The sequence below is a fragment of the Chenopodium album genome, chromosome 15 (genome assembly GCF_948465745.1).
Source record: "Chenopodium album chromosome 15, dcCheAlbu1.1, whole genome shotgun sequence".
NCBI classification, from domain to species: domain Eukaryota; kingdom Viridiplantae; phylum Streptophyta; class Magnoliopsida; order Caryophyllales; family Amaranthaceae; genus Chenopodium; species Chenopodium album.
The window spans coordinates 50,286,351-50,308,728 of NC_137848.1; the positions used below are offsets into that span (position 1 = coordinate 50,286,351).

The 22,378-nt window shown below is 36.9% G+C and overlaps 1 protein-coding gene across 1 annotated transcript; it reads right to left on the reverse strand.

Moving 5' to 3' along the window:
- Positions 1–426: 426 nt before the first annotated feature.
- On the reverse strand, positions 427–7,274 carry LOC145583286 (uncharacterized). The gene is made up of 7 exons (XM_081640502.1): positions 7,130–7,274; positions 6,610–7,036; positions 3,533–3,585; positions 3,353–3,417; positions 3,156–3,234; positions 1,857–2,165; positions 427–869 (listed from the first exon to the last, which is right to left on the reverse strand). Exons 2-7 carry the CDS (start codon positions 7,023–7,025, stop codon positions 715–717), a joined length of 1,077 nt encoding a protein of 358 aa, XP_081496628.1. The 5' UTR covers positions 7,026–7,036; positions 7,130–7,274; the 3' UTR covers positions 427–714.
- Between the last annotated feature and the right edge of the window lie 15,104 nt (positions 7,275–22,378).

Genomic DNA, 22,378 nt, shown 5'->3' on the forward strand with positions numbered 1-22,378 from the left:
TTGTTACTAAGAATTGCTTTGATTTAGGGAGGTTTGGAAGCATCTAACCAAACTACTTCTGCGAAGTTATTGTATTTTTTAACCCAAATTTTTTGGCATCAGCCCAATAGATTTAACTTTCTTTAGAGGCATTGGGGCAACGTTGATGTTTGATTGTGCCGTCGTATTTTCTTCTGTCATTCCAAATTAGATGCGAGTGCTGTTATATTTTCTTCTGTCATTCCAAATTAGTTAAGAGTGCCACTATATTTTCTTCTGTCATTCCAAATTAGATGTGAGTAAACGCCAATCTTTAAGGTTGTGTTTTGGTACATCTTTAGACAAGCTTAAAGCAGAGTCCACTGTGGTAGGGGATGCATCAAGTTGGTAATATATTGCAAATTTTCCAACACATTTAACTAATACGAAGTACTTCATACAATTTTTGCATAAGGCCAAACTTATCATCATCATCATCAATTATACTTGTATATATGTTTTCAAAAACGGTTCCGTACTTGTGTTCTCTGAGAAACTGGTACACATATTTCATGTAGACTAGAATAACAGAAGGAAAAAAGAAAAAAAAGATGAGGTATACAAAATCAAACTCAAGTAGCGTATTCTGTGTTGCTAGGAAGCACTTCTTTGTTGGCTCCAAACCAACGAACAAGTTTCTTGATGATCATTTGAAGCCCCAGCGCCTCTTGCAATCTGATTCAAAGGCCTGGGTAACTATATGGTGCTGAGATCTATTCGACTCTTGTGAAGTTGAAATGCAGGGGTGATCCAACTCCCACAATTGCATTGAATACCTGACCAGTTGAAATAGCCTAAGCGAGCATCACAGTGGACACATAACAGCTTCCCCTCAATCGCCCCTTCTTCAACTGTATGACATTGATAGTATTGGTTAATGGGACAAACCTTCACAAAGCAAATGCAGCATCATGTGGATTTTTTAAACAGAAGTCCGATTTCCAGAGCATGAGTGGACAAGAAAAGTTGAGAAGAGAGGGGTTGGGGGTTGCAATCTTAAGCCAGCTTTCCTCTCCCTCAGTTTAATTTAGTTGTTCTGGCATATCATAATGTAAAAATTTTAAACATGACACAACTTTACAAGATACAAGTTATAATAATTGTAACTAATAAAGTCTCCAATTCTCCTTCACGCAATTCAATCAAATTAAGAAAAATCACAATTTTCTAGGGTCATCCTAAAAACATACTTCTGTTTTCAAAGTTTTATTCACTTTTGCCTTATACCTTATCTGGTCATTGGTGTTCCTCTTTTACCTTCCAACACCCCACACAAAATCAATTTTACCATTTCCTCCCCAATAGCCCAAAAATACACAGATTGGTCTCCTTTTCCTTTTCTCCTTTAATCAGTGGAGCTAAGATAACTGAATAGAACGTGAAAACCAGAGTATACACGACTATATGCCAGACAATGAGAATATACTTTTATTGTAGCACCACAGTAAAAGTAACTAAACAAAACCTAGGGTCAGATCAGCATCAGTATACCAAAGTTATTAGTCAAGCTGGCATATAACACCTCCATCAGCAAAAAAGAGAGAGAGAGAGGGGGGGGGGGTGTTACGAAGTGAGAAACTTGCATTGCAGGAATATACTATAGTAATCTTTCTGTAGCATCATGTTGAAAAAGTGAACTATGGGGTGGGTGTCAGTCGTTCTCTGCCTACGATAAACTTTCTTATGCATTATTTAAGTAAAAAGAAGAGGCAAATTTCATATTTAATCTATTGCTCAATAGGAGCCCTTTGCTGCAATGTCATTTGCTTGAACTGCCTTTTCATCTCTAAAAGAAAAAAGGGAATAGGGACTTGGATAGAAAGAAATTTTGAAATTACCTGCTTTCATCCACTTTAATGGCTCAACAAAAATGGAGGAGCATCCAAAATCATCAGATTTGTCATATGGGTTTCCACTTCTCCTTTTGTGCCACTGAAACGCTGACATGCCTTCACCTGGAACGTGATCCACAATATTCTCTTGCAAAGCAACAACTCTCCGGCACTTCTTACAACGATATGCAACATTAGAATTTTTATTACCATCTGGCAATCCTTCTGGCCTAGGAGACTCAACTCCTTGTGGCAAGCCAGGATCTGCTCCAAACTTTGAGCCGTCTATTTTATGCCCACGATTATATGAATCACCTGAAATCAAAAGACTGGTGACTCAGCTTTGAGGCCTAAAATGAGGTTTCACTTTCAAGACTAGGAAAAAGTTATACCCTAAAAGGCCTCATAATATACCAAGTCAAACATAGCAAGATTTATCTTACTGTTAATGTCCTTCAGCTGGCTTTAGTAAGGGACTCCAGGTCAGAAGTTTAGCACAAATATGCAAACATGGATATTTAGAGCAATTAAGTTTGCTGGATAGTTATTTCGACCTAAGAGATGTTGACTTGCCAAAAACATTTTCATTGTTTAGACAACTTTATGGACAAGGGTGTTTACGACTGTCTGCATCCAATACCAACCAAATGCAGTTAAAAAAAAAAATTCCTATGATTTTCACAGACAATTCTCTAACCTATGTTGCCTCAATAGATGTTCTAATGGAATCTTTTCTGAATTTTGTATGGGTAAATCTGTTTGTATTGTTTCAAAACTTTATGGCTTCAAAAGGCATCTCTAGAGGTCCCTCGTGCAATGAGGAAATAAAAGACGCAAGAAACAGATCAATGAAGGTCAAAACTAGAAGAATAATTGATTCTTGAAGAAAGTGACTCGTACACAAGTTCTTTCCACCTCTTGATTGTTTAGCAGTAAAAGTCTCAAACAGGAGTGAATATAAGTATATAACCTCTCTATTTCAATGAAAAGCAAAGAATTTGGAAGATGAAGCCCAACATGGATACATAAACTGGATCTAGCCACATGCAAGATATGTTAAGGAACTCCATCAAATCCTCCCAAGCAGCAGCAAAATCCCAAGTTATACACACCACAACGGATAACAATTTAGAACCAACGCACTATTATTTAGATCATCAAGCCGTACATGGTAAAAAGCTTCAATAAAAAAGATAAATAGATCTAGCTTAGGCAAAATGGACATCAATAATCAATTCAATGATACCAAATTATCAATCAGATATGGTGAATGTAAATATGAAAAGGCTAAACGGAAAGACATACCCAATATTTTCAAACGAAATCGCTTATATTGAGTGTTACCGCGATCAACTTTAAAACCCATCTCCTCAAACATTTTCAACTGCAGATGAGCAGAAGGAATTTAGTTATGTTTATGAAAGGCACTTGAGGTTTGAGAGCATTAACACTACATAAATATACACAATGCATTAAGCATCAATTTTGAAAGCACTTCTCACCTGTTCTAGAAAATTATCATTGGGTGAAACAAACTCACAACTTTGCCGTAAGAATTCAAGCGCAGCTGCATAACGTGCCGCAGCATGACCAATGAAGGTAGGAGAAAATCATTAAACAAGTGAGAACATAATTCACAGATAAGCGCAATAGAAGCTTCGAATAGCATTAAACTCTCAGACCTTCCTGAGATAGTTGTTCTGATCTCATCAAATACGCTGTGATAATTGCTGCACTGCAATAAACAAATGCAAAGAAGAGTGTTAAGTTTGTAAACCCAGTAGGACTTGATAAAGCAGAAAACTGGAAAAGCAATTGCAATGTACATTTCTGAAATTCTGGGAAAACTTTTAGCACATTGTAAAATAAAGCTGAACAGATTATTTGAAATTAAAACTTAAAATTAAAAAACTAAAAACAAAAAGGTAATGGGTTATACAAATAACCTATTTTAAGTCTACCATAACTACCAAAAACACTCTTCTCCAAACCAAAGATATCATAAAATAAAGGCAATTTAAGTGGAATACATAAAATGAACACCCAGCATCATTCTTCTCAAGGTATCATCAGTGTAATTCTATTATTCTTATACTTCCTCTGTTTCTTTTTAGTTGACATGTTTCTTTAGTCACAATTGTCAATGCACAAATTCAACCATTGATATCTTTAATTACCAATAAGCAAAAATTATAAAAAGTTGATATTTTGAAAATATATATCGTGACGAATCTTACAAGATTGCACATGATTATATTTTACTTACATATAAATCACAAAACAAGGTCAAAGGGAAGTGTGTGAATAGTGCTAAAGTCAAAACGTGTCAACTAAGAAAAACAGAGATAGTACTAGACAGTGACAAAAAGCAAAAAAAAGCTTTTGGATAGAATTTGTAATTGATGACTAAATCTATGGTAAAAAATCAGTATCATTCTGCTAGTGTATTTCTCATAAATTAAGATAGTGACAAAAGAACAAAGAAGAGAAAATTTCATGAAATTCCCACTTTGCTTTAAGTTAATCTAATCGTAGATTAAAAGTCTATGACAATATGTTTCAAAACCACAGAATTTATTTTTTTTACCACAAACATGGGAAGACTGCTTTGCCTGGTTACTCAATAAGTCATCATCTTCACATGGACCACATCTATCACTGTGTGACAAATTAAGTCTTTCCAGTTTTTCAGCCTTACCTTTCTAGCATTTTTAAGAATGTACATCAATTAAAAAACAACAGACTCTACAATGAGTACAATCTATATCATCTGGCCGTTAGGTTTCCACCTTATGCATGACTTTTACTTCCTACAGATTCAAAGTTCTAATGTTCTGTAAGTATTGCTTTGCATCCCAAATTTGGGATCTAATCTAAGAGGAGACAAATTCTCTCAAAGCTAAATCAAAAGCTACCAGAACAAGCCGCGCTAGCCTGTGCAGAATATTTCAGTTTTAAAATTTGGGATGCCATGATTAATGCCTGCCCTCCTGTGAGCAGCAAGAGCAATGGTACCAAGTGCGATTTGCAGGGAAACATAAAGACAGGTTCATTATCCAACTGAAAGAACTATATATATATATATATATATATATATATATATATATATATAAAGAGTGATGGTTCATATCAACAATGAAACCACCAGATGAGAAGAAAGCAATCACCTATCAACTTAGGCCAACATAATTCCAAGTCTAAATTCTAATAAACCACAAACAATCATGACTGGATTACAAGTTACAACACTTAAAGCAGCATGCGAGTCATCTCACATATATGGTATTCACTATTAAGAGCTTCTGTTCTTTATCCATTCCAGGAAGTAAGTTTGATTGAATTCAATTATAAAGCATCAGAAAGAAAAAGATAGAAACACTTGTGAGATAGGCATAGGAACACTATTTGTGGCTATCTATCTGAAACTCAATATTCACTCCATTGCCATCTAGAAAACAGCTGCTTAACAAATCAGACCCTCAGGAACCAGGAAACAAAGTAAACATTAACTTCTTTATCAGAAATGTGTCTCCCTCACACTTTGTTTGGATTGAAGGAAATGGAGGGAAAGGAAGGGAAGGGATGGATTATCTTTCATTTGGATAACAAAGGCGGAAGGAAGGGAATTGGAGGGGAGAGAAATTGAGGGATTAAATTATAAGAAATTAATCTCTCCATATTGGAAGGAAAACTCATCATTTTTCCCTTCCTCCCCTTCCCTTCCCACCCCTTCCCCTCCCTCCCCTTCTTTTCCTTCCCAATTATCTATCCTAACACACTGTTAGTAGCATCTTAAGGATCCAAAATTATTATCAAAGCTGAAACCTACAAGCAATAACTTCCATCCAAGGAAGTGTAATAGCATTCGTGCTACACTATTACCTGTGATTCAAAATCAATAGTAACAGAAAAATCATCCAGAGAAACCCTCTCCCAAACCAATGTCCATGTCAAAACGTAAGCTCTTTTAGTAAATGCCTTTACAATCTATCCGGCTGGCTGCAATGCTGGCATACATCAAGCTCTACATAACCGTCATTGGGGCGTCAGTTTTCCACAGACACTAAACAATAGTCAAACACAAGTATGTAGTTCAGAAATTTAGTCCAAAAATATCTGTCCGCAGACAAATCGGACATCCACATCCAAGTAAACTCTCCAAAACTGTTAATCAACTAGTGTAATTACTTCCAACCCAAAAATTATCTTCAAAGTTTCTTTTCTATTTTTGACCACTAATTATGATAGAACCAACTTGCTAATTTGGACAGGTAAGCCAAAGATATACGTCTATTCTACAACATTTGGATCATAACGAAACAAAATTAAACATGGCTCATATAATTGCCTGCACTTTCTATCTATTACTCCATATGAAGTAGCAAAACCGTCATTGAGTATCGAATTAGAGGTCAATAAGCAACTTCCTTTCTACCATCACAGCAATAAGACAACAGCCGCTACATGGCCTACACGCCACTTGCCTGCCCATCAAAACCTTAGCTCAAAAAAGCATCAAAGAACAACATCTAACTTTTCAAATTTGATAATCGCGGTAAATTCCAAGACTGCCAACTAGGCTAAACTAGCTTAGTTCATTCAAGCGGGTGATACCTAAACCCGGGATCAAATTCCGTCTACATCACTACCTTTGACTACGTACTCGGTAAAGATTTCTAACTTAGCACAACCTAGCAATATCAACAATCAACAAACCAAAAAACAAAATTAATTCAAACAATCAAAGAACAAGAATTACCTCCTTGAAACACCAGCAAAACAATGCACTAAAACAGCTCCATTTTTCCTTCCATCTTCAATAAAATCCAAACAAACCTCCAAATAATCCAACAAATTCTCATCCTCGGTATCTTTAAGTGGAACAGCCATCCTCACAATCTTCAAATCCTTTCCAGCATACTCCATATTATAAACCTCCTTCTCCGGCGAAAGCGCGCTCTTCGAACCATCGACAAACTCCGAATCTCCGGCAAAAACTCGCCGGATTTCCTTCGCCGGAATCACAAGCGAACTCCTCCATTCACTGAAAAACGAAATCGACGATGAACTCAACATTGACAGTACATGAGTAATCTCATCGCTCCCTTTCTCGAGAATTTCCGCAGCATCTCCAATGTTACCGATGAACAGATTTTCCCTTACTAAATACGGCATTTCACAATCACCTGCGAAATCGAAAATCGGTGAGAAATCGGAAATTAGGGTTTGGGACGAACCCTAGGAGAGAGAAAATAGGATAAAAATGGCGGAAGAATTACGGGAGTTCGCCGTATACGGTGGAGGAAGGGAATATTCCGGCGAGCTCTGTGTGTGTGAGATAAGTGAAGAACGGTGAAGTGTAAAGAGCGGTTAGTGTTTAAGTAAGGGAGAACAGTGGCACGTGCGAAAATGGGTGCATTGCAAATTGAGGAGGTGGCACGTGTGAGAGTATTGGACCTATTATGGGTGGATTAAGTGGATATCGTTTTAGATGCTAGCTTTGTGAGAGGCCCAAGGGGTTCGAGTTTCGATGTTGACTTTTTTATTTTATTTTTTGAATATGCGAAAGGAATCAAATTCTTATAGAATTTGTTATATACACTATCCTCGCCTAAATTGAAGTTAGTTTTTACTCTTTATTTTATGATAAAATGAAAAATAATTATCAAAATGACAACAAATACTCATGAGTGTATGATATACCCCGGTGTATATAACAACCTCTCAAATTATTAAGGTCTTAATAAGAAAAATTATACTACTTCCGTTACATATTAGTTGTAACTTTTGCCATTTAAGGGTGTTACACATTAGTTGCAACTTTCTATTTCTTTCTTTTTTTAGTAAATTTTTTCTAATAAAATTACTACTTTACCCTCACTTAAAAAATCATAACCTCAATTACATAACATAATCTGACCACCTTAAAATATTAATCTAACATCAATTAGTGATACCCACCAAATTAACATCGTTCATATGGGTCTTCTTCTTCCTCAAGTACTTTCTCTCCCCTTCCTCAAGCTTACTCTCTCTCTAAAAAATGGTGAATTTTAACCCACTTTCTCTCTCCTTGCTCAATCTTATATTACTCTCTCTAATCTCCTCACAAAATCTCAGATCTACAAAGTACAAACTAAAAAATGGTGAATCTTAACTCACTTGACAGTGATAACAATGATGAAATTGAGCTCTTGGTTGGGTTAATTGAGTCGATTGAGCAAGACACCCTATGGGCGAAACAATTCAGGGTAAGTAAGGGTAATTTTGGGGTGATTTAGTGTGAGTATGTTGGTTTTGGGGTGGTTCGAGCTAGGAGGGTGTGATTTCGGGGTGGTTTTACCGTTGTTCGACCTGAAAGAAGGTGGTTTTGTGGTTGTTTGGGGTGTTTGTGGGTGGTTTCAGGGTGGTTCAAGTTCAGAGTAGGTGGTTTCAGGGTGTGAGGTGGGTGGTTTCGGGATGGCTGCAGTTGGGCGGCGTCAGTGGTGTGGGTATTGTCGGTGGTGGTGGTTTAGTTATTAATTACTTTCACTTTCTCTCTCCTACCCTTAATTTATTATTCTTTAATTCATTAATCAATTATTATGAAAATTTGTCTTAAAATCCGTGCCGAACTCAAAGTTGCAACTAACTTGAAACAGAGATAGTACGTATTTTGTAAACAAAAAAAAAACAATGGATACACTAAAAAATACATGTAAAATATTCTTTATTTTTATTTAGTGGCGTTAAAATTATGCATTGACTTTTTTTTTTGGTGTCAAAAAAAAAGACAATGCATAATTTTAACCGTTTATATCTTTAGTTATGAACTTGTACGGAGTAGTATACACTGAAATGAATTTTATAAAATTTTATATTACCTCAGTTTCATATTATTTGCATTTTGCAACGATTAGACATTTTTCACTCACATACTATATCAAATTGTTGCAAATAAAATAGAGTGGCAATAGCATGATATATTATTTCACAAAATGTAATTGAAATTGAAAATTTGAATAGTGTGCACTTTAAAGTGTCCCAACTAAAATAACAAACAAACAAACTTAGTAAGTGTTCTTTTCAATTATCAAATTGACAAAAACTAATAAGTGATCTGATTTTAATTCAAACTAAATTAAACCCCGTGTAATGCACAGTTTTCAAATAATTATAATGACAATAAATTTTACTAAAAAAAATATGAAATAGACTCAAGCTCAGTATTAAACTAGATCAGAGCCCGTGCGATACACGGATTTAACCAAAAAATTTAATTTTGCGTAAATTAAAGTTGTATATTATTGAAATAGTTTTAAAATTAATACGTGACTTACTACAACAATAATAATAATGTTTGATACTCTAGTCCTTAAGTTCAATGGTACGTACGAAAGAAAAAGAAACAAAATAGGGATGTGATATGGTAAAATGGAATTAAATAAAGGAAATGGTGTTTAGCTGATAATCAAAGTAATGTTGCAATTTTTTGGAGAAAAGAAAATAGTTACATTAGTTTATTTTTCTCAACACAATATAAAATGCATCTCATTAAATAAAAAAGAATGATTAACCAAAAATATAACCAAATAGCAAATCGATCATATTGTACAATTTTTTTTAAAAAAAAATTTGGCAAGAAAAGATACGAATTATAATATTTTGAATAAAATTTTAGTTAAGTGTGTATATATAGAAGATATAAGAAAACCAATAACAAATCATATTATATAAATATTCTCTAAAATGTTTTTAGCAAGAGAAGATGGAGGATGGTTTTGGAGGGAAAATGACAGCACCAAGAAACGACACGTGTCATTCTTGGTGTCTATTTTAGTATTATGTAATTGATTCTTGGTGTCTATTTTAGTATTATGTAATTGATTCTTGGTGTCTGTTTTATTATTATGTAATTGATAGTAGAAAATATATTGTTCTAAAAAAAAGTATGAAATATATGTGAAAGAAAACAATTAAATATGTAACAGTTATAATAGACAATCTGATATTTAAAGAAGTTTATTTTAAATTTCGTACAAATCTAAAGTCAAAATTTAGACAATTAAATATGTAACAGTTATAATAAACAATTAAATATGTAACTGTTATAATAGACAATATGTTATTTTAGTAAATTATTTTGGAGGGAAAACTCTTTATATTATATTGTCAAGTGTCCCTCTAAGTTTCATCTTTAGTATAATGTAATTGATTGATAAGCAATTTGTGAGTATTGGGACTAGGCTTGGGCTTTAGGCTTGGTACAAGGTCAAAAAGTTTAATAACAATACGGAAAAAGTCCAAGTCCACAAAATCATTATTTTTTTTTTTTCAGTAGAAAGTCAATATTGATTAACAATCTAATATGAGAAGGTTTTGCGTGAGACCGTTCCACGTGAGTACGGATTATAATGAACATACCCATCCCCCACCCATTTCATCGTTGTCTCCACCAATCTCTGCCGTCTCGGCCACCACCACCACCACCTTCGCCCCCGTCATTTCATGCCCTTTTCCGTCATCGACAAAACCCAGCACCCCAATTCAAACCCGAACAACCCATCAATGAAAGACCTGAATTCCTACCTCTAAGGTTCAGTTCTTTGAGGAAAATAGCCAAGGATATTCTCAGTGTTGTTGCGTCGCTTCTCTTTGGTGCTGCTTGTGGTGCTCTTACTGCTGGAACCATGTACTTGATTTGGTCCTTGTTCAATCACCGACATGGATCATACTTGATGGGTAATCAGACATTTCTTTGTTTTGTGGGTAATCAGATATTCTTAGTGATTAGTAAAAAAGATTAAGTAATTTTTTTTTTATCAAAATAAGATTTTGTTAGTCAGGTTTAAGTTAATTTTAGTCAGGAAATAGATATTTTGAGTCAGGAATAAAATCATTCTAGTCAGGAATAAGTTAATTTTTATTCGGAATTAGATATTTTTAGTCAGGAATAAAACCATTTTAGTCAGGAATAAAATCATTTTAGTCAGGAATAAAGTTAATTTCATCAGGAATTAGATATTTTTCTGTTTTATGAGCGGACCCACGTGAGTCCGTTCTACCCAATACTTTTACATCTAGTATATACTTCGTATATATAAAAAGGAGTTTTTCGTAAGCAAAATTAATGAATGAGATTTTAAAGTTTGAATTAATTAAATACAAAATATTATCTTTTGAGATTAGGAATTTTATATAATATTTTAAAACTAATATAATAACAATTTTAATCACATAAATATGAAAAATATTTTTTAAAAAAATACTAACTTACCGTGCATCGCACGGGCTTCATCTAGTTTAATATAAATGGTAATGATATATGCACCCCTTAGGGCTATACATAAGCAATAAATATATTCCTTAAAATGAAATTAAGCTGGAAATTCATGACAAAATCACGTCCAAATTGGTGTAATTAATGTTAATCTATTCTCAATATTTTTTTTTCCTAACATTATATAATGTAAAATTACAATGCATACCAATTTTGCTTTTTTTATTTTTTGTCTGTAAAGAGCAAGATCTTGACCAAACCTATACTAACTTTGCTATTTACTAATCCAATTAGTGGCCACACTCCCTCTCGAGTATAATTCTAATAAGTAATAGCTTTGATGAAAATAAGGGTTAAATGCTACATGAAGTTTAGTTTTATACTCAATTGTCACACAAAGCTAAGTTTTATACTCATTTCCCATGGCTGATAATTTTTAGGGTAATGCTATATGTAGCCCCAAGGGTTATATATAAACATTAAATATATACTTTTAAAAATTTTATAAAATTAAGAATTATTCATGACAAAAACACGTGTAAATTAGTGTAATTAGTATTTATATTTTTATGATTTCCTAACTGTTTAGGGAAAAAATACACCCCAAACACATGGTCCAATCCCATAGTGACACGTGGCCCAATCAAAGGGTGAGACGTGTCCCTATAGAAGAATGACGCGTGTCAGCTTAAAAAGAGCACCTGAAAAGAGAGAAAAGAGCCTCCTTACATCAGGAGGCCCAAATCCCAAGAATGCCGTAAAATGGCGCCCCCATCTGACATGTGTCGTCAGCTGATTGCGCAGCCAATCAGGGCACAGAAATATAGGTGTAGGGAATATTTCAAGCATCCCACACTTGAGCCCCACTGTGATCATACACTTAAACATGGTGACATCCAAAGGGAAGAAAGCTAGAGTAAAAGAGTCGCCAATAAGTTTTAGGAACTTGTAAACCATTCACAAGGTGAAGGTTACACCCCTTCACGATCCATGAGATCGCTAACTCCATAGGTCTGGAACCATGACTGGATATTCGGGGATGAAGATACAAATCCAACCTAAAAGAGATTGAACCTGCCCTAATAACAGGCCTCTACTTTATTCTTCTCGTATTCATGTGCGCTTTCTGACTAACATACAATCAGTAGGCTAACCCTAAACCTGTTTAATCTATGTTGGTTAAATATGAATGCACAAACAAAACTATTATTGGCGATCACTTGAATTATAATCACATTAACCTAAACAAGATTATTAATTATCTTATTAAGCATGATTACAAGTACAAATTACCTTTAAACATGCATAAAAGGCGTGATCAAGCAATAACAATAATATAATATCAAGCAACATAATAATGACAACAATCATCATCATAATAATATTCTCAAAGCATAATAATATTAGCAAGATCCTAGGCATGATACTAACAAGATTAATAACAAACCCTAGCATGTCACTAAACAATAAAGATCAAAGCTTTATCCCTAACATGACACTATCATGATATAAAGAAAGAATAGGAAGCATCATAGAAACATACATGATATTAGAAATCTTAGTTATTACCCTAAACATGATACTAAGAATTAATATAATATTATAAACATGATTTCTATATCAAAAGAATAACAAAGTAATTAAATTACTTACTTCGATGCCTCGTATCTCTTTCTAATAACAAAATACACGCGTTAATAACTTCAAGGAAAATAATAAACCAAACAATTAAATTATATAATTGAAATACAGATTTGGGACCAAACCCTCAGAAATTATCAACCTTTCACGTGTAGGGCGAAGGCAACTTCGAACCTGGCTAGGTGTGTCTAGAACTAATGTATGCGGAATTTTGTAAGAGGGAAGGTTTAGAAAAAGAAAGCTTCTAGCTTTTAGAGAGAAAATAGAGAGAATTAGATGATTGTGAATGAATGAAAAACAGGGAGATACGACCCCTATTTATAGAAAAATAGGTCGGAAACGATAGAAAATACTTCAAGTTCTATACGGAATAAAACTGGCATCTGTCGCCAGGCGACAGGATTAGCGCCAGGCGACAGACTCTGTCGTTTGGCGCTAATTAAAAGATAAAAAGCGCTTTGTACGGAATCCTCTTCTGAATATGATTAAGCAGAAAATTCCGTGTTTATCAAATTAAAATCAGGTTTATCATAAAACACTTATTTTATTCGAAATAAAACTCTTTAAAATATAATTATCAATCCTAATACTATTAGAATTTAAAAGAATCTTTTAGATATTCTAGAAGATTAAAATCAATCCTAATAACTTTAGGAATAATAATTAATAGGCCCTCCTCTAGATCATTGGGCCGCATATAAAATTTATTTCGAGCCCAATTTAGTATTTAGACCATAACTTCCTCATTATTCATCGGAATTGGGCTTATAATATATCGTTGGAAAGGTCTTTTCAAGCCCCATCCAACTACACCATTATTGGACCCATATCATGGACCAAACTAAACTGGATTGAACATTTTTTAAATAGAGTAAGAAAAGAAATGTTTTAAAAAACAGAAAGAAGTATTTTTATTAAAACAACATCACAAGACTTTTCACATTTCACCTTGTTCGATAATCAAATGACGTGAAAGATATTCATCACTGGGTTTGATTTTTGGGGAAACACATTTGGGTGTCTACAATAGGGTACAAGCTTAAAAAGATGATAGGAGGGGTGGATTGTGACAGAACCTTAAAAAGAGCACTAAAAGCTTCAACTTCTCTCTACTTTCTCTCTCTAGTTTATTCCGTTTTTCCGGTAACTTACTTGATCGTCGGAAGCAGATCTCCGATAAACCAGAGTTCCGTTGTTTTGCAGGTGTCCGAGTCTACTTGTCGACAGAGCGTGATCAGTATCCCGAGGGATTCCAAAAATACCCCGAAACATTTGGCGCCGTCTGTGGGGATACTCGTCCATTATGGCAATAGATGGTCAGACACCTAATGCCGGCCCTGGCCCTGGTCAGGACTACCATATAGAAGACATAGTCACAACGATTCATTCTAGTAATCCTCTAACCGCGTCATTCCATGAGGCCGAGGATCCTCCAGTTATTACTGCTTCCCTAAAGGTCGCTCTAAACAAACTTCGAAAGGAGCTTGAGAGTAAAAGGGAATCTACCTCTAGACAGCTGTCCAGAAGAGAGGAAGAAGGCGCCCAAAGGAAAAATCAGAGCAAGGCAACCAATGCTATGGATGTTGGGAACACCCCATTCCGACGACAGCATGGAAGATCTCCCAATGTAATACCTCGTATTTTATACGTATTTTAATTAAAATAAGTATTTTGATAAGTATTTAATTAAATTGAAATGTTTTATTTAAAGTATTTTAATTATTTATTTTAATAAGTTTGGAAATATTTTATAAAAGGAAAGTTTATTTAATTAATTATTTTAATTAAGTTGGGTTTAATTTAGGAAAATTTTATTTTAAGTAAAGTTTTATTAGGGAAAGGATTAGGAAAATTAAAAGAGGAAAGTTTTGGGAGAAGGGTTTAGAGAAGGGGTATAAATATTCAACACATGAGGCAAATCAAACTTTGCCCAGAGTGGAGAAAACCCAAGGTAAACTTCTCTCCCTTTTCTCTTAATTTTTCTTTTCTTTTTCTTTCTCTTTTTCCCCTTCCCCTTTTCGGCCTCCCCCTTACCATTGGCCACCACCACCACCGGTGGACCGCTGGTGCTAGCCACCAGCAACAGCAGCCGGCGGCAGCTGGCAGTGGTGGCCGGCCAGCCACCGTTTTCGAACAAAAAAAAAATTAAAACTTTGTTTCAAAAATCAATTTAATCCTAGATCTAAATATTAATTATGGGTTTTGTGATTTGATTTTTGATGTTTGATTATGAGTATTATGTTAATTAATTTTCATATTATGTTTTTAATTAAAAAGCCCCAATTTTTGAAACCCTAGGTTCTTGATTTATAAATTATTGAAGGATTATGATATATAATGGTGTAAACCTTTGATTAAAGTGTTTTAAGGCTAAAGTACAACAAGTTTTCATTGAAATATAGTGCTGGAATTTTTGGTTGTGTATGAAAAATCAAGTTTCTTTAAGGAATTTCAATTACCCATAAATTGGGATTAAAGTATGATGTTTTAAATATAATTTCAGCTTATTTTAAATAAATTATGAGGGGTTTTATAATAGTATATATTGCTGGAAATTTGTGTAGAGTGGATTTTAATACTCTTCTATGATTTTAAATTGTAGGAGACTTTGAAGTGAGCGATTTTTAGTAGTCGTGGCGATTTTAAGATCGTATACAAGGTACGTTCGCGTACTTAGCATAATTATATAAATGTAGTAGCATGCTAAATGTGTTTGATTGATTACAAGTAGTATCATGCTAGGTTTGGATTGGAAATTTATGATTTGGATGTTATTGGTGAATGGAATATGAGGCATGATTTATTTGTGATGGATTATTGGATGGAAAATAATAGTTTGGAATATTATTTATGAACCACATATATATTTGTGGCATGTTAGAGAGCATGTTTAATTAAACTAAATGTTTAATTTGGTTTGGAATATTAAAAAGGAATTTTATTATGGTTTATATAATTTTTATTGATGCTATAAGCATGAGAAAAGAGCTATATAAGTGTCTATGTACACGAGGAATAAATTGTATGTTGGTGCCGTAGTGCACTTAAGGTGTTTTTAACACCGAGGGATAGGATTTGTGCGCTTTATGCGTTTAAGGTGTCATTGGCACCGAGGTAGAGTTAAAAAGGGGTCAACATTAAATACTATGTGGTCACTAATTATTCAAGAATTAAATTGGTATATTTGATTGATTGAATAATTATTGTTGATTGAATGGTTATGGTTTGAGAGTCATCACCAAGTTTAATAATCTGTAAATAACATAAAGTGAAAGAGATTACGCACCAAAACTCTTGGAATGTATATACCTTGAGTATGAACATATGGGGGGAGTTATGTGACTTTATATTTGATCATAACTTCTACTGAAGTACAGAACACTGTACATTCCTTTTTATTATTATTATGTGCAGGAATTTCGCCACCTATGAGTGGTTTTGATGCTGGCACGGTTAGCTCCCGTGTCAGTAACCTCAATTTATTTGGGGGAGGTAGAGTGGGAAACCCGTTCGATGTGTAGTCAACATTAAATAAATTATGTAGTGTCTAGTGAGAACTTTTATTGATCGTTGTATGCTTGAAAAAAACAGGTGCAACGAGGTAAGTTGTGTATTGATAGAGAATTGTATGCTAGTGTGTTAATTACACTTATGTACTCAGCTTTGCTGATTGTGTGTTTTGTGTGTTTGTTGGCCTTGTCTTTATCTTGGCCCTATGATGACCCATTTTTAATGGAGAGTAGTGGAAATAGGTAGAGATAAGCAACGGGAGCGGGCGTCCCACTCGGACACGGCCTCGACTCCAACAATGCCGGGTGAATTCTTTAACCAATCTCTTTCCAAACATACCAGTTCAGCCAGGACCAGCAGGAGTCAACCTGTTCGTGCTCCAACTCCTATTCCAGTTCAACCGTTTCAGTATCAGACCCCCCAGAATTTCAATCCTATTCTGCCACCTAACCCTCCTGTCTTCAGACAATACGGGCAATATGGCCAGGTACATCAATTGTTTTACCACTCTTAGTCTATTGTTTGTTGGAAACTGCTCATACAACATTCCCCCAAGGAAGACCAGCCTGAACTTGGCAACAATCGTCCAAGGGAAGAATGAAAGTTTGCACTCGTACGTTTAGAGGTTCAATCAAGAAAAAGCCCAAATTCATAATCTGCCGAATGAAATGGCCTATTCGGAATTTCTCTAGGGGTTAAGGCATAACGGTTTCAAGTTTGATTTAGTCAGCAAAAAGGTTCGGACATACGCAGGCGTGCTGCGAGAGGCCGAAGCCTATATTGAGGCATCTGACTTTTGTTCGCTTACCAAAGCAGAGCAGCCGGCCAAGGGGGCTGAGAAGAAGAAACCTTCTCAGCAAGACTCGGCCGGAAAGAAAAAACAAGGAAAGAAGCGAAAGGAAGTTTTGGTGGCTGACATCCATCAGCCAAAATCAAATAAGGTCAAGATGTACGAACCACAGTACGAGTTCAACAAGGATTGCTACTCAATGCTGATAGAAATCAAAGATAAATTTGAGTTTAAAAAGCCCCAACCGATGAGAGGTTCGTCCCAGTATCGCAACAAAAACAAATATTGTCATTACCACAAAGACGTGGGTCTTGACACGAATGAGTTTATCAATTTGAAGAGGTTGCGGGATAAACTGGCCGAAAAGGGCATGTTGAATTCGTACGTACTGAAATTAAAATTCACTTACACACGGACAGACAACAAATCCGATAAGAAAAAGCAAAATGAAAAGGAAGATGATGGAAATAGCACTGATTCGGGTTTAGTGGCTGTTATATCAGGGGGCTTTGCTTCAGGTAGCCCTACTATGAAAGGAATCAAGCAAGAAGCTTGGAAATTTGGCAAAGTGATGCATGTTGAAGGGGTGAAAGTTGAACCTTTCCCAGAAGTGACGGTCAGTGAGGCAGACCGAGGTGAGTTCAGAGCCCTACACAATGATCCCATGGTATTTGTTATGGAAAATAGCCAATTTGAAAGTCGGCCGGATATTAAAAGATACGGGCAACTCGTCCGATACTATCAGCTTGGCCGCCCTAAAAAATTTGAGGTTTTCTGAGGATTCTCTCAAAGATATTTCCCACCCGTTGGTTGGTTTTGGAGGGTCCATCATACATCCAGTGGGACAGATCGATTTACTCGTCCGGATCGGGCAGAAGGGGGAAGGGCTGGACATGGTTGTCCGCTTCCTAGTGGGGTCAAAGAGCTCACTGGCTACAATGTCATACTCGGCCGCCCCACGTTAAACACAGCAAAGGCAGTAATCGTCCCTCACTTGATGATGATGAAGTTTGAGAGGTAAGACAGGAAAATCGGCTCAATTCAAGGAAGCTAGAAAATGGCTAAGGAGTGTAACCATCTGGCAATAAAGCCAACAGTACGCGGACAAGGAAAGCTATCCAAGCCAAAACCCGAAGAAGAGTCACTCCAAACATATCAGATTGGCCAGAATCGCAACTCGACCATGGCCGACCAGGCATAGCAGCTAATGATTGTCGGGCGGCCAGAAGAGTTGAGGCCCCAATCGGCCGGCGATCACCAAGATATAGTGCTTGACTTCAATCAACCCAATCAAACAGTCAAGGTAGGCACTATAGCTGTGGGTCTGCTTGGAGACGACCTAGTCAAGCTGCTGAGAGAATTTAAAGATGTGTTTGCATTTGAAGTTAGTGAAATGCTAGGTATAAGCCTAGACCTGGCTGTGCATAAGCTGGCCGTGAATCCAGTAATTAAGCCCATTTAGCAGAAGAAAAGAAACCACAGGGAAGAAAGGAATCCGGCAGCCGCAACAGAAGTAAGAAAGCTGCTGGACGCTGGTTTCATTCGGCAATGTTACTACCCTGACTGGGTAGTCAATGTAGTACTTGTGAAAAACCCAAATGGAACTTGGAGAATGTGTGTAGATTACACTGATCTGAACAAGGCATGCCCTAAGGATAGCTTTCCCTTGTCCAAGATCGACCGCTTGGTTGATTCTACGGCCAGGCATGCCCTTATAAGCTTCATGGACGCATACTCCGGATTCCATCAGATCCTATTATGGGATGAAGAACAAGAAAAAACCGCATTTGTGACCGAGCAGGGGTTGTACTGCTACAAAGTCATGTCGTTCGGCTTGGAGAATGCCCCTGCCACTTTCCAAAGATTGGTCAATACGGTCTTTAGAGATCAGATCGACTGAAACATGGAAGCGTACATTGATGACATGATCGTCAAATCAAAAGCGCCAGTCGACCATCTAAATGATCTCCGAGAAACATTCACCGAACTTAGGCGACATAAGATGATGTTAAATCCAAAGAAGTGTGTCTTTGGTGTTGAGTCCGGCAAATTTCTTGGATTTTTTATCGATCAGCGCGGAATTGAGGCCAATCCTTAAAAAATTCAAGTTGTCTTGGATATGAAGTCGCCAAGAACAATCAAAGAAGTACAAAGATTGACCGGCTATTTAGCTGCACTCGGCCGATTTTTGTCAAGATCAGGGGATAAGTATCGATACTTCTTTCAGACTATTAAGAAGAAAGTCATGTTCGAGTGGACAGAAGAGGTCGAGGAAGCGTTCGTACAATTAAAAAGCCATCTGCATACATTGCCTCGCCTCGTCAGTCTACTCAAGGATGAAAAGCTATACATGTACCTTGCTATTTCGGAACACTCCTTAAATGCCGTCCTGCTTGTTGAAACGGACGGCCACTAGATCCTAGTCTATTTCATCAGCCACGTACGGCATAATGCCGAGCTTAGGTATCCACCCATTGAGAAATTCGGTCTAGCCTTGTTTATGGTGTCAAAGAAGCTACGACCGTATTTTCTAGCCCATTCAATAGTGGTCTACACAGACCAGTAGTTGAAGAAGTCGTTCACAACATTGGAGGCCAGTGGTCGAATGCTTAAGTGGGCCTTGGAACTAAGAGGTTTTGATATAACATTCGAGCCCAGGAAAGCAATCAAGGGGCAGGCCTTTGCTGATTTTTTGGCTGAAATGACTCAGCCAGACTTATAGCCGGCAGGGGACTAGATCTGGAAGGTTTATGTGGATGGTAGTGCAACAGCGACTGGATATGGTGCTGGTATCATTTGTCCATCTCCTAAAGGAGATAAGTTTGAGTACGCAATGAGATTTAAGTTCCAAGCCTCCAACAATGAGGCCGAATACGAAGCCTTACTGGACAGCCTTAGAATGTGTAAGGCGGCCGGGGCAACAAAAATTGATGCAAGTTCGGACTCTCAATTGATAGTCAGCCAAGTGAATGGTGACTATGAGGCTAGAGAGTTAGCCATGATGAAATATCTGCAGATGGTAAAAGATGAGACCGAGGACCTAGAGCATTTCTCACTGCAGCAAGTTCCCCGTTCAGAAAATCATCAAGCGGACCCCTCTCTAAGTTAGCATCCTCGGCATCATGTGATACTCCCAGATCAGTGTTTTGGTAAGTTAAGGAAAAGAGGAGTATTGATGTCGAGCCCGTGCAAATCATTGACAGAAGCTCTACTTGGATGGATGCAATCATCTCCTACTTAAGGGGTGGGATACTTCTGGCTGATCCGAAAGAGAGCTGGCTGATGAAGAAGAGAGCGGCATGGTTCGAAATGAAGAGAGGGGAATTATTCAAGAAAGCTTTTTTGAAACCATACTTGAAATGTATCACCCCGGAAAAGGGGCATGATGTGTTGGACGACCTCCACCAAGGGCAATGTAGATCCTATATCGCAGACGGGCTTTAGCGGAAAAGACTACCCATCTGGGGTACTACTGGCCGAGCATGAATTCGGACGCCATGTATATGGTGAAAAAATGTGACAAGTGCCAGAGGTTTGCCACCCTTATTCATCAACCTGCAAATAGCTTGTTGGCCATAAGTAGTCCACTCCCCTTTGCCAAATGGGGCATGGACATCTTGGAGCCGTATACTCCCGTGTCCGGGCAGAGGCGGTATGTGTTAGTAGCAGTAGACTACTTCACCAAATGGGTCGAAGCCGAGGCCGCCCGAGGAATCAAGTGGACGGATGTGTCCGCCTTTATCTGGAAAAGTATAATCACTCGCTATAGTATGCCACATTCAATGGTGTTCGATAATGGACCCCAATTTGAAACGTCCCAACTCAAAAATTGGCTAAGTGACCAGGGGGTCACTCATTGTTTTGCCTCGGTTGGACATCCGTAGGCTAACGGCCAAGTTGAGGCCTATAACAAACTGATCTCTAATGGCATCAAGCGAAAGCTTGAGAAAGCAGGCCGTCTATGGGCAGATGAGTTGGTCAATGTCTTATGGTCCATACGTACAACTGCGAAAAGTTCAACGGGAGAAACCCTATTTTTCCTGGTCTATGGTGCTAAGGTTGTGCTCCCAATTGAAATGTACGAGCCTACTCTCCGAGTAATGTTATATGATGAGAACGCCAATTGGGAAGCTATGAAGACCGCCCTGGATTTCCTTCCAGAGGCAAGGGGCAATGCGGCGCTTAGACATGAAATTTATCGTCTCCGAATGATGAGAGCTTATAATCGCCGAGTGTCTAAGAGAACGCTAAAAATGGGAGACTTGGTCTTAAGAAAAATAGAAGCGGTAGGCCGTGCCAATGAGGATGGAAAGTTAACCCCAAACTGGGAAGGGCCCTACCGAATTAGAGAAGAAGTCCGAGATGGCACCTATCGTCTTGAGGCCTTAGATGGCCGTCCTATTCCTCGTACTTGGAACACTAACAATTTGAAAAAATACTATGTTTAAAGTTATCTTTTACTTAGCTAAAAAGTTGTATATACCGTTTGGTCTAGATGATCGAGCTCTGTAATTAAAGCTATACGGCCCCAACAATGTAATTTTGACGAATTAATGAAAAAGTCAAGCATTGTTATCTTATTTGTTTATGTCTATTTATTATTTAGCAGAAATGCCGAGTGAAAGTAATAACGATGCTGCTTTCAACGTAGCAGCTTGGCCGCAAAAGAGAATACACAAAATACCGAATAAAAATGATAACGAAGCTACTTGCGATTTAGCAGTTCGGCCGCAAAGGTTACAACCAAGCGGCTGTGCAATTTCTTAGCAAGGGCATCCTTAAGTTAATTAATTCGGCCAGAGACTTAAAGGCCAAAGGAAGCGTCCGACCTCAATCAGGTCGGACGACAAGGCACCAGGTAGTCCAAATTTGCCTAAGGCATTTATTCCCAAAAGGGGGCAAGGGTATACCTAGGCATTCTATCTCAGCCAAAACTTGAAAAATTTTAAGTTTAAATATTACTTGAAATTTCCTGAGTATGTTCGAGCGATAGTTTCAACGGACGACTCATATAAAGCCAGCCAAGCGGCCGTATACATAATGTTGATTCGGCGATTCACCTAGTCCAAGGGCAATCATTATTATAATTTGATTAACTTACTAGTCGTCATACCCTTATAGGTATTAAAAAACTACTAAGCTAATCGAACCATTTAGAATATGGACTAGGCGAACGCTAAATAAAGGGGCATACCCCCAGTGTTCGTACGAAAGCAATAAAAAAACATCAAAAAAAATGTGCAAAATTTGCTAAGTATGGAAATTCATAAAAACTGCTGAGAAGGCGGCAAAATTAAAATAAATTAGAACCGCTCAGAAGGCGGCAAA